This window comes from Mirounga leonina, unplaced genomic scaffold, assembly GCF_011800145.1.
Source record: "Mirounga leonina isolate KUSES-001 unplaced genomic scaffold, KU_Mleo_1.0 Mir_126, whole genome shotgun sequence".
NCBI lineage: Eukaryota > Metazoa > Chordata > Mammalia > Carnivora > Phocidae > Mirounga > Mirounga leonina.
This window is the reverse complement of record NW_023270314.1, coordinates 22,433,030-22,446,064: the sequence shown is the minus strand read 5'-3', so window position 1 is coordinate 22,446,064 and position 13,035 is coordinate 22,433,030. Positions and strand designations below refer to the sequence as shown.

Genomic DNA, 13,035 nt, shown 5'->3' with positions numbered 1-13,035 from the left:
GGGCGAGGCATGGTGCAGGGACAGGCTTCAGATGGATTTCCTGTGCTCAGGATTCCAAATGGATTGTGACATAAGACAAACAAGTAAAAAGTTACATAACAGGGGCGCCTGGGTGGCTCAGTTGTTAAGCGTCTGCCTCCGGCTCAGGTCATGATCTCAGTGTCCTGGGATCGAGTCCCACATGGGCTCCCTGCTCCACGGGAAGCCTGCTTCTCCCTCTCCCACTCCCCCTGCTTGTGTTCCCTCTCTCGCTGTGTCTCTGTCAAATAAATAAATAAATAAATAAATAACCTTAAAAAAAAAAAGTTACATAACAGTAAGAGGTATAAATAATATTCCAGGACAATAGGAGAGATGACATAAGACAGCTGATTTTTAATTGCCAACTGGACTGCATACACAATAAATGCCAAAGTCCAGAGGAGGACGAGATCTTTCTAGGCTAGGTCAGTCAGGGCAGGTATTTATGGAGAGGACAGAATTTGATACGGGTCTTGAAGGATGAGTAGAGAGGACACAGGGAAGGGATTTACTGGCAAAAATGCAGTGTAGGAAAGCAAAGCAAAACAAAACAAAAGCCTGGAACTCCTGGTGAGAGGATGAGTACTCTCTGTAGGGGCCCAAGTTCCTATCTTATGAGGGTTGACCTGAGGCATTGCCTGCATCCTAATGGCAAGGCCTATCCTCCAAAACAGAGCCAATTCCTCATAGAATCACATTCTTCTCAGTTTCATAAAGATCCTATTTCAGCTTCCTTCCCTGATAACTCAGATAATCTCTGAAGTGAATCCCTCAAAGTGAGAGGATTCCTGGGCTCCCATGGAGACACCATCTGGCTTCTGGCATGGGACAAACAGTATACACTTAGTAGTTGATGAATAAATGGCATGCCATGTCCCAAACACTCTGCTAGGTGCTTAAGATACAAAAACAGGTTCTGTCTTCAAGATGCTCACAGATACCAAAGACTGGAAACACAGAAAGGCCTCGTAAAGGAAGAAGTCATTTTCAGGGCGCCTGGGTGGCTCAGTTGGTTAAGCGTTTGCCTTCGGCTCAGGTCATGATCCCAAGGTCCAGGGATCGAGCCCCATGTAGGGCTCTCTGCTCAGCGAGGAGCCTGCTTCTCCCTCTCCCTCTGCCTGCCGCCCTTCCTTGCGCACTCTCTCTCTCTCCGTCAAATAAATAAATAAAATCTTAAAAAAAAAAAAAGTCATTCTCAGTAGATTTTTATTTTTCACTCAAAGACATATTTGAGTCTTTTCAAAATCTTTACAGATCTATCTCAAAAAAAAAAAAAAAAAGCCTAAGTTTGTCCACTTTTCCCCATCTGTCCTGCCATGAACCCAGGTCAAGCTATCATCTCTCACCTACATTATTTAGTACGTCTTCCAGCTGGCCTCCCTACTTCTACCCCACCCCTTTATAATTCAGTCTACCTTCATCAGCCAGGGTGATCACTTCAAAATGAAAACTAGATCTTATCACTCCCCTGCCTCAAACTTTACAATGGCTTCCCACTGTACTTAAAATAAATCCAAACTCCTACTCAGGACCTATAAAATTATGCTGGATCTGGCCCTGTGCCTCTGACCTCTCCTCACCTCACACCACGCTCCCAGTACTGTGTTCAGGCTAGTCTGGCCTCCTTTCTGTTCTTTGTTTACATCCAGCTCACTCCTGCTTCGGGAGCTTCACTTTTGAGGCTTCTCTTTGCCTGAAATGCTCTTCTGCTCAATCTCAGCATGAACGTCCCCATATTACTCAGATCTCATCCCAACTGTCACCTCTCTCATGACCATCCCATCCAATCCTGCCACCCCTGCAAAAATATACAGAATGTGCTATGTTCTGTGTAAGAAAAGTTGGACAAATAAACTATTACAAAGAGTTAACTATGGGGGCGGGTGGGTTACATGGGCTGGGACAAGGATGGAGTAAGAGTTCTCACTGTATGCCTTTTTATACTGTTTTGATTTCTGAACCATATGAACTTATTACCTATTCAAAACTTAAATAAATATGTAGGGGGGCGCCTGGCTGGCTCAGTCGGAGGAGTGTGCAACTCTATCTCAGGGTCGTGAGTTTGAGCCCCATATCGGGGTTAGAGATTACTTAAAAAACAAACAAAAAAAAGATGTAGGGAAATCAGCATTCCTAACAGGTGCCTTCTACCCCTGGATATGTGTCTAGTAACCTGGCATCCTGAGGTCTGCCTGACCTATTCCTCAGAAGGCGGAGGTAGGGGGTGGCTCCTGACTTGGACTGTCACGAACCCACACTGACTTCTCCACACGTGACTCACCTCAAATGACAGTGCCAGGGGAAGGAAGGAACTGACACAGCCCATGACCTCTTCACGCCACCAGGAGAGCTTGCTCCACACCCAGCCAATCTGCTTCTAATGGCCGGTGGCTGCAAAGGCCTGGATAGGGGTTAGGTCCAGGGCTAGCTGCCACTGGAATGCAGTCTGATTCTCAGTCAGCTCAGGCATCTGCGCTCCTTTGGGTGGGTGAAAACTGGAGTGAGAATAAACTCAAAGGATCAAGAGGAGTCCCTGGGAGTTGTATAAGCAGTGAGTAGGGGAAAGGCCATGAGACCTCACTGACTAGTGTCCTGGTTTGGAAAATGGGATTAGGTCTAGCTAGCGAGGAGTGGCAGAGGATTACTTGGTATTTACAGAAGGTGAGCAATAAGAACCATGCAGGATGATGTCCATGAATACTGTTGCTAAGAATTCATCTCACTCATTATACTTCCCTGTTAATGAGTTTCTCCTCATACTTGCCCCAGGAAGATACAAGTGACTTTGGTCTGGCAAGGCTTGTAGAGAAATGACCTATTGCAGGTGGCAGCTTTCATATCAAAATGCAGAGTACAAGGCTGCATCAAAAATTGGTTTTTCTGGGCGCCTGGGTGGCTCAGTTGGTTGAGCGACTGCCTTCGGCTCAGGTCATGATCCTGGAGTCCCGGGATCGAGTCCCGCATCGGGCTCCCTGCTCGGCAGGGAGTCTGCTTCTCCCTCTGACCCTCCTCCCTCTCATGCTCTATCTCATTCTCTCTCTCAAATAAATAGATAAATAAAATCTTTAAAAAAAAAAAAATTGGTTTTTCTAATAAATCCCAGGAAGAAAAGAGGACAATACATAGAGTCCCCACTCCTTGCTTGTTAGTTAGGAAGCAGGCTGAAAAGGCCTGCAGGCAGACCAGCTGATTAAGCGAAACATTACATCATCACAGAGAGAGAACTTATCAGGAAAGTCTAGAAGTTCAGTCATAGCTAGGAAGATGGAACCTAGTCAGAGCCCCTGCAGAGGAAAGGAAGTTCCTGAACACTGTCAAAAGACAGAAACAGGGTGACCATTTTACAGCAGAAAAATCTCAGCGCAAGCTCAGAAGAAAATCTGAAGCACAGGACCTCTGTGGCATCCACCTCAGACAGACTCTGGAAGGCCCTGTTCCTTTTGCAGCCACCACTGCTTCTCTGCACCAAACGTCTCATCTGTGTACGTGTGGCGTCAAGGCGGTGGCGGAAGGGGAGCCAGAACACAGTGCCTTATGTTGTCTATTAGCTCCGCTGTCGTCTATGGCCCCCACCAAAACTGCCATCAGACCAACTCACCTGGACTGGCTCCTCCAAGACTCCACTGCAAATAGGACAGATAAGGTCTTCGTCAACATCCCCCTGGAAACGGGTTACATCATACCCCATGTCTCATCACTGAAACCCAGGTCCTGGAAGGAGCAAGAGGAAAAAAAAAAAAGCCCAGCTCAAAAGAAGCCACAAATATGTGCCAATCTGAACTCACTGCCAAGATCCATTCATTTGTTCAACAATTATTTATTGAGCGCCTACTATGTGCCAGTCATTTGGGGGGGGAAATCTGACTCAAGAAACTTAATTCTAACAGGAGAAGATACTACATAAGCATACATTTAAAATATGAAATGGGGGGGCACCTGGGTGGCTCAGCCGTTAAGCATCCTGCCTTCAGCTCAGGTCATGATCCCAGGGTCCTGGGATTGAGCCCTGCATTGGACTCCCTGCTCAGCGGGAAGACTGCTTCTCCCTCTCCCTCTGCTGCTCTCTCTGCTTGTGTTCCCTCTCTCTGTCAAATAAATAAATAAAATCTTTAAAAAATAAAAAAATAAAAATAAAATAAAGTATGAAATGGGGGTGCCTGGGTGGCTCAGTCGGTTAAGCAGCTGCCTGCAGCTCAGGTCATGGTATCAGGGTCCTGGGATCAAGCCCCATGTCGGGCTCCCTGCTCAGTGGAGAGCCTGCTTCTCCCTCTTCCTCTGCCGCTCCCCCTGCTTGTGCTCTCTCACTCGCTTGCTCGCTCTCGCTCTATCTCAAATAAATAAATAAGATCTTTAAAAAATAAATAAAATAAGGGCGCCTGGGTGGCTCAGTTGGTTGAGCGACTGCCTTCAGCTCAGGTCATGATCCTGGAGTCCCGGGATCGAGTCCCGCATCGGGCTCCCTGCTCAGCGGGGAGTCTGCTTCTCCCTCTGACCCTCCTCCCTCTCGTGCTGTCTCTTATCCTCTCTCTCTCAAATAAATAAATAAAATCTTAAAAGAATAAAAAAAAATAAAAATAAAAAATAAAATAAAATATGAAATGATAAATGCCTTGACAGGGCATTATGAGGGCAAAAGATGTGGATACCTAACCCAGGCTGAGAGGAGAGGGTGATTTTGACAAGTTTTACAGGAGTAGGTGTCATCAACAGGACAAGCAAGTGTAGCTGGGTGTTGGGGATGGGGGCAGGGTAGGGCGTTATCTTTAGGGCTTTAGGCACATGAAACTGTACATTCAAAAGCCCAGAGGTAAGAGGACATATGATGGGTTCAGGGAGCTCTGAGTGGTTCAGAAAAAGGCTCCAAAGGAGGGAGTGTCTAGATACAAGGCTAGAGAGGCAAGCAAGGGTCAGGCCATGAGAAATCTTATGTAAGGAGTTTGGGCTTTACCCTGAAGGCTATGGGAAACCACTGAAAGACTTCAAAGGAATGATGCAATAAAAGTACTCTTCACTCTGTCAACAGGGGTGAGACTGGAGACAGGAAGAACATGAAGGCAGGAGAGAGAGAGTGATAGTCTGAACTTAGTGGTGGTGATGGGGATAAAGAAGGGAGCTTCAGGAGAGCAAGGACTCAAAGAGCAGTGAGGCTGCCATGCCTCCTCTTCGGACTTTCTAAGGGTCAAACCCAAAGAAGTCGCTGAACAGTGACTGAAACCCTCCTGTGGATTTCCAACTGGTGGGCTAACTGGATCGAGGATGGGCACCTAATACAAGGGCAGCCACGCAAGAGACCAGCCATCAACTGTGATGTCCTAGAAAAGATGAGCTAAGTCAGATAGTTCTCAGGAATTTAGAATCATGGTGTCTGACTTAAAAGGGTAGAAAGAACGGGATGCAGAAAGACCTTGCTAGGTCAGTGCAAGCTAAAGTACAGCACTGGATTGAGTCAAAACTGATTGGATTCATCGTCTACTCTTCACTAGCTATGTGACCTTGGGCAGGCTACATAAACTTCCTAAGCCTGTTTATTTTTTTTTAAATAGATAAAATGGGTATAAATAAAAATAGAAGTGACTTTCAGAGTTATCCACAAAGAGATTATGTATATAAAACATTAAGGGGCGCCTGGATGGCTCAGTCAGTTGAGGGTCTGACTCGATTTCAGCTCAGGTCGTGGTCTTGGGGTCATGAGATCAAGCACTGTTTTGGGCTCCAAGCTCAGCAGGAAGTCTTCTCCTTCTCTCTCTCCCTTTGCCCCCACCCCCAGCACATGTTCTAAAATATAGAAATAAATCGTAAAAAAACAAAACAAAACACACATTTAACAAAGTGCCTACTGGCCCATAGTAGGCACTCAACACATGATAGTAATCATTATTTATATGTATGTTTAATTTCTATTACTTGATTAAAAATTCCTTAAGAGCAGGGGCGCCTGGCTGGCTCAGTCAGTAGAGCATGCGACTCTTGATCTCAGGGTCATGAGTCTGAGCCCCACGTTGGGTGTAGAGATTACTTAAAATGAATAAATAAATTAAAACTTAAAAACAAGGGTGCCTGGCTGGCTCAGTTGGTTAAGCGACTGCCTTCAGCTCAGGTCATGATCCTGGAGTCCCGGGATCGAGTCCCACCTCAGGCTCCCTGCTCAGCAGGGAGTCTGCTTCTCCCTCTGACCTTCCCCCTCTCATGTGCGCTCTCTCTCTCATTCTCGCTCTCTCAAATAAATAAATAAATAAAATCTTTAAAAAAAAAAAACTTAAAAACAAATAAAAATAAAAGTTCCTTAAGAGCAGAAACTTAGGTTCTGCATCCAATGTAGCACCAAGCACAGTTCCTTACAAATCAATAAAACGTTTGGTGTGTTCAAATGCTGCTTTCAGTAGAAGCTTCCAGCAGTGAGGGCATAGTGGACAGCTCCTACTTCACCTATCTAATATCCCATTTTCTGTAAATAGCACCAGTTTTCCTTTAGGAATTGTAGCCTGCTTCCTGTGGACATGTGACCCAACCCAGGACAGTGAGAGTGATGCCTGGCACTTCTATGGAGCTCCCAAGAGTGGCTTTTTCCCCTGGGGTTGCACAGCTGGTAGGATGAGGTGTTGATATCATTTCTGCCATTAATGAGAGCCTGCTTATAGAATGAAGCAAATAATAAAGAAAGCAGAGTTGAGAGACAATTCAGATGAGATCATTTGAGGTCCGGGATTTAGCCATGCCTAAAGCCACAATCACCTTTTGAACATCAGTTACATGAGCCAACAAATTCTCTATTATGTGTAGGCTAGTTTGAGCTTGGTTTTTGTCTCTTTCAACTGAGAAAAATCCTGGGGCGCCTGGCTGGCTCAGTTGGTAGAGCATGCAACTGTTGATTTTGGGGTTGTGAGTTCGAGCCCCACAATGGGTGTGTAGATTACTTAAAGCTTATAAACAATCCCTCTGAAATTGTCACTGTAAACCACCTTGGCCAGACTATCGCCTATAAAGTGGGGTGGGGAGGGGGGTACCTACCACGTATGTGTCTCCCCTCAGACCTCTGATCTGTTCCAAGACCAACATAATAGGAAAAAAAAAATGGAAGCAAAGGATGTAATTCTCTTAAATCCATAAACAGTGATGGATTAGGGTGAGTACATGAACGGTGATATTGAAGACATGAAGACATGTAAAACCCAGAACTAAGGTCCCTGTGATTCTCCTTGTCACACCTCACTGAACTGAACAATGAGGATGGTAGTCAGAGAACAAGAGCAGCCCACAGTGTCTTTGTTCTGTGTAACGTAATTATTATTATTTTTTTAAGATTTTTATTTATTCATTTGTGAGAGAGAGAGCACAAGCAGGGGGAGAGGTGGAGGGAGAGGGAGAAGCAGACTCCCCGCTGAGCTGGGAGCCTGACATGGGGCTCAATCCCAGACCTGAGCGGAAGGCAGACACTTAGCCATCTGAGCCACCCAGGCGCCCCATGTGTACCTCAATTTTAGAGAGCTGCAGTCCACCCCATGACACAGGTCATCCAGCAGCCACGCTACAGGGCTTATGCTCCTGTGTCTCTCATCCATGTGGCTCCAGTGGGAGTTGCCCCACTTTACTTAGACCTCACCCTAAGCGACAACTGATTGGGCAGAGGGTTATCCTATCCAGGTGGGGCCAACGGATCCTATCCCTGAGAATTTATTTGAGCTGAACACCAAGAAAGTTAATTTGGTCTTTCTCTGGCTGTCATGTGGACTGAGAAGACAAAAATCTACAGATGGAAAGAAAAGCTTGGAAAAGACACAGTGAAAAAGGCTTAGATAAGAGCTGGAAAGAGTCCTGAGGCTTCAAGTGCCTGGTTTGTTCCCAAGGCCTTCCTGTCTTTAGTTTCTGTGAAACACCTTAGTATCCTCTTTTTGCTTACCCTACTTTGAGTTGGGTTTCTCCACTTTACAACCAAAAGAATCCTGGCTTCTACAATAGCAAAGAAATAGCATATTAATATCAGAAGTCGGGCAGGGAAGGATAAATTAAGAGCAATGTTTTCCTTTAATCCTAAAACCTCGTTTTTAAAAGTTTAGCCAAAAAACCATACTGTAAAACAATCTACATAGTATTCATTTACTAGACATTTACTGAGTAGTAGCTATACATCAATAAGCCTAATAAAACCTAGTCCCTGTGAGATTAAGTGATGAGGAGAAAAGAAAAGCACAAGGTAATAGAGGAACACAGAAGAAGGAGTTCTACCATCAAAAAGAATGAAATCTTGCCACTTGCAACGATGTGGATGGAAAGAGAGTGTATTATGCTAAGCAAAATAACTCAATCAAAGAAAAACAATTATCATATGATTTCACTCACATGTGGACTTTAAGAAACCAAACAGATGAAAATAGGGGAAGGGAGGGAAAAAGAAAATAAGATAAAAACAAAGGGGGAGGCAAACCATAAGTGACTCTTAACTATAGAAAACAAACTGAAGGTTGCTGGAGGGAAGGCAGGTGGGAGGATGGGCTAATTGGGTGATGGGTATTAAGGAGGGCACTTGATGTGATGAGCACTGGGTGTTATGTTTAAGTGATGAATCACTAAATTGTACTCCTGAAACCAATACTATACTATATGTTAACTAACTTGAATTTGAATTTAAAAAAGGAGGGGAGGGCGCCTGGGTGGCTCAGCTGGTGAGGCGACTGGCTCAGGTCATGATCCTGGAGTCCCAGGATTGACTCCTGCATTGGGCTCCCTGCTCGGCAGGGTACCTGCTTCTCCTTCTGACCCTCCCCCCTCTCGTGCTGTCTCTCTCTCATTCTCTCTCTCAAATTAATAAAATCTTAAAACAAAAAAGAGGGAGATCTAAATCAGACTGGGGATGGTCAGAAAGACTTCTCGGAAATGGCTCTCACAATATGTTTACAACAAGGGTTCACAGCTACAGCACTATAGTCATTTGGGCTAGAAAGTTCCTTATTGTAGGGGGCCAGCCTGTGCACTGAAGAATGTTTAGCAGCATCCCTGGCCTCCACCCACTAGAAGTTGGTAGTAGTCCTCCAGTTTTGACACCCAAAATGTCTTCAGACATTGGCATATATCCTCTGGGGGACAAAAATCACCCCTGGTTGAGAACCACTGTGTTAAAAAATGAGGAGTTAGCATAATGGAGCAGGGCATGGGTCTTCTAGGGTAGATAAAATAGCATGAAGCAAGAAGCAAGAAGTCAGCTAAGGGTTTGTGCAGAGATATGCCAGAAGATGCACAGAGAGGCGGGCAGGAGCCAAGCACTGAAGGCCCTGGGACACTTCACCAGACTTGGAATTAACCTGAAAGCTATGGGAGGACCTAAAGAATTTCCTTTGTTGACATACACTTATACTTTTTAATCTTTTCTTTTGGGCACCTGTGTGGCTCAGTTGGTTAGCGTCTACCTTCGGCTCAGGTCATGATCCCAGGGTGCTGGAATTGAGCCCCGCATCAGGCTCCCTGCTCAGTGGGGAGTCGGCTTCTCCCTCTCCCTCTGCCCCTCCCTGCTGCTTGTGCTCTCTCACTCTCTCTCAAATAAATAAACAAAATCTTTAAAAAAAAAAAAATCTTTTATTTTGACAATTTCAGACTTTCAGAAAAGTTCCACAAATAGTAAAAAGATCCCATATGTCCTTCATCTAGATTCCCTAAATGTTAACGTTTTACCACATTTTTTATAATCCCTCTCTATATACATGAATAGATGAAAATTTTCTGAACTGCTTAAGAATAAATTACATACTGGATGCCTTTATCCCTAAATAACTTTATTGTGTATTTCCTAAAAAGAGTATTCTCTGGGGCGCCTGGGTGGCTCAGTTAGCATCTGCCTTTGGCTCCGGTCCTGATCCCAGAGTCCTGGATCGAGCCCCACATCGGGCTCCTTGCTTAGTGGGGAGCCTGCTTCTCCCTCTGCTGCTCCCCCTGCTTGTGCTCACTCTATCAAATAAATAAAATCTTTAAAAAAAAATTTTCTTATATAACGATAGTAAAATTATAGAAATCAGGATATTAACGTTGACATAATACTATTATTTACAAACCCTCTTCCAATTTTGCCACTTGTCCCAATAATCTCCTTTAACAAAAGAACATCCAAGACTATGTGCTGCACTGAGTTGCCAAGCTTCTTTAAACTTTTATGTTTTTTTTTTTAAGATTTTATTTTATTTATTTGAGAGAGAGAGAATGAGAGACAGAGAGCATGAGAGGGAGGAGGGTCAGAGGGAGAAGTAGACTCCCTGCTGAGCAGGGAGCCCAATGCGGGACTCGATCCTGGGACTCCAGGATCATGACCTGAGCCAAAGGCAGTCGCTTAACCAACTGAGCCACCCAGGCGCCCTAAACTTTTATGTTTTAAGATTTTTTTTATTTGAGAGAGAGAGAGCACGTGCAAGCAGGGGAGAGAGGCAGAGGGAGAGAATCTCAAACAGACTCCCCGCTGAGCATGGAATCCCAAGCAGGGCTCAATCTCAGGACGCTGACCCTGGGATCATGACCTGAGGCGAAATCGAGAGTCAGACACTCAACCGATTGAGCCACCCAGTTGCCCCTTTAAACTCTTTTAATCTGAAAAAATTACTAATGCTTTTGGGTCTTTCATGACCTTGATTTTTCTTTCTTCTTTATTATGTTTTAAAGATTTATCTATTTGACAGAAAGAGAGGGAGCACAAGCAAAGGGAGAAGCAGGCTCCCCACTGAGCCCGACACAGGGCTGGATCCCAGGACCCTAGGATCATAACCTGAGCCAAAAGCGGAGGCTCAACCTAGTAAGCCACCCAGGCGAGGCGCCCTACCTTGATATATTTTTTTTTAAAGATTTTATTTATTCATTTATTAGAGAGCGAGCGAGAAAACAGCATGAGAGGGAAGAGAGTTAGAGGGAGAAGCAGGCTCCCCGCTGAGCCGGGAGCTCGATGTGGGACTCGATCCCAGGACTCTGGGATCATGACCTGAGCCGAAGGCAGACGCTTAACCAACTGAGCCACCCAGGCGCCCCCCACCTTGATATTTTTTAAGAATACAGGCCAGTATAATGAGAAGGTCTCTCAGTGTGGGTTTGCCTGATGTTTCCTCCTGATTAAACTCAGGTTTCAGGGCGCCTGGGTGGCTCAGTTGGTTAAGCAACTGCCTTCGGCTCAGGTCATGATCCCAGAGTCCCAGGATCGAGTCCCACATCGGGCTCCCTGCTGAGCAGGGAGTCTGCTTCTTCCTCTGACCCTCCCCACTCATGTGCTCTCTCTCAAATAAATAAATAAAATCTTTAAAAATAAATAAATAAATTCAGGTTTCAATATGGGCAAAAATGCCATGGAAGTAATACAGTATTCTTAATATATCACATTAGGAGCACATGTTGATTTGCACCTTTCCTGGCGACACTAACTCTGATCCTTTGGTTAAGTGCTGCTGGTAAGGTTTCTCTACTGTAGAGTTACTATTTTATTCCTTTGTAATTAATAAGAATCTTGTGAGGAGATTCTTTGAATCCTGAAGGATTAAGAAATTGACATGATAAAGAAATTGACATGATCAGTTTTCTGTTTTAGTCAGATAATTCTGGCAGCTGTGTAGAAAAAGTAGGGGGATAGGGAAGATAAGAGAAAGTGAGACCTTTTTAGGACGTTATTGTAAAAATTCAGATCAAAAAAGTATAAAGGCATTTCAAATCAAGGCATTTAGGAGAAACAATCTAGGGGCGCCTGGGTGGCTCAGTCGTTAAGCGTCTGCCTTCGGCTCAGGTCATGATCCCAGGTCCTGGGATCGAGCCCACATCGGGCTCCCTGCTCCGCAGGAAGCCTGCTTCTCCCTCTCCCACTCCCCCTGCTGTGTTCCCTATCTCGCTGTCTCTCTCTGTCAAATAAATAAAAATCTTAAAAAAAAAAAAAAAAAAGAATAGAAACAGAAAATGAGTGGGGGTGGGGGGCGTCTGGGTGGCTCAGTGGGTTGAGCGCCTGCCTTCAGCTCAGGTCACGATCCCAGGGTCCTGAGATCAAGTTCCACATCGGGCTCCCTGCTCAGCAGGGAGTCTGCTTCTCCCTCTCTCCTACTTGTGTTCTCTCTCTCTCTCAAATAAGTAAAATCTTAAAAAAAAAAAAAAAGAAAAAAGAAAATGAAGGTGGGTCTGAAGAATACAGAACCCTGGGTAGCACTGATTCTTTGCTTTCTTTTTTGTTTTTATTTTTTTTAAAGATTATTTATTTGAGAAAGAGAGAGGACAAGCAGGGGGAGAGGCAGAGGGAAAGGGAGAAGCAGGCTCCCCACTGAGCAAAGATCCCTAAGTGGGGCTCGATCTCAGGGCCCTGGGATCATGACCCGAGCCGAAGGCAGATGCTTAACCAGCTGAGCCACCTTCGCTTTATTTCTTAGCCTTCCTTTTTTCACAAGTAATATATGACTATATTCTCATTTTAAAAGACTCGGAGAATATAATTATTAGCCTTTCTTCTCACTTTCCTCTCCCACATCCATTGCTTGGTGTACACTCATTCTTTCAATTCACCTTCTTTGCTGTACATAGATTCATGTATGGATAAGACAGACAAGGTCCCTGCTCTCATGTAGTTTATATTCTAGTGGTAAAAATTTCCAGGGGCACCTGGCTAGCTCAATCGGTGGAGCATGTGACTCTTGATCTTGGGGTTTTGAGTTTGAGCTCCATGTTGGGTGTAGAGATTACTTAAAAAAATCTTTTAAAAAAAAATTTCCAGGGGTGCCTGGGTGGCTCAGTCATTAAGCATCTGCCATCGGCTCAGGTCATGATCCCAGGGTCCTAGGATCGAGCCCCGCATCGGGCTCCCTGTTCAGCGGGGAGTCTGCTCCGCCTCCTACTCCCCCTACTTGTGTTCCCTCTCTCGCTCTCTCTCTGTCAAATAAATAAACAAAATATTTTTAAAAAAATTTTTTTTCCAGGGGCACCTGGGTGGCACAGTTGGTTAAGTGTCCAACTCTTAGTTTGGGCTCAGGTCCTGATCTCAGGGTCTTGGGATGGAGACCCACGTCAGGCTCTGCACTC

At 44.9% G+C, this 13,035-nt stretch overlaps 1 protein-coding gene across 5 annotated transcripts in view; it reads right to left on the bottom strand.

Moving 5' to 3' along the window:
- The window catches only part of RNF41 (ring finger protein 41), a 32,236-nt gene that overhangs the window by 7,031 nt on the left and 12,170 nt on the right, over positions 1-13,035 (bottom strand). For 4 of the 5 annotated variants that reach the window (XM_035002390.1, XM_035002388.1, XM_035002386.1 and 1 more), the window contains one exon: positions 3,620-3,732. In XM_035002390.1, the coding sequence (XP_034858281.1) occupies positions 3,620-3,709 (90 nt within the window). In that variant the 5' untranslated portion in view covers positions 3,710-3,732. Of the gene's footprint in view, positions 1-2,302; positions 2,500-3,619; positions 3,733-13,035 lie in introns of those variants that run through there. The other variant, XM_035002389.1, reaches the window with a different exon arrangement.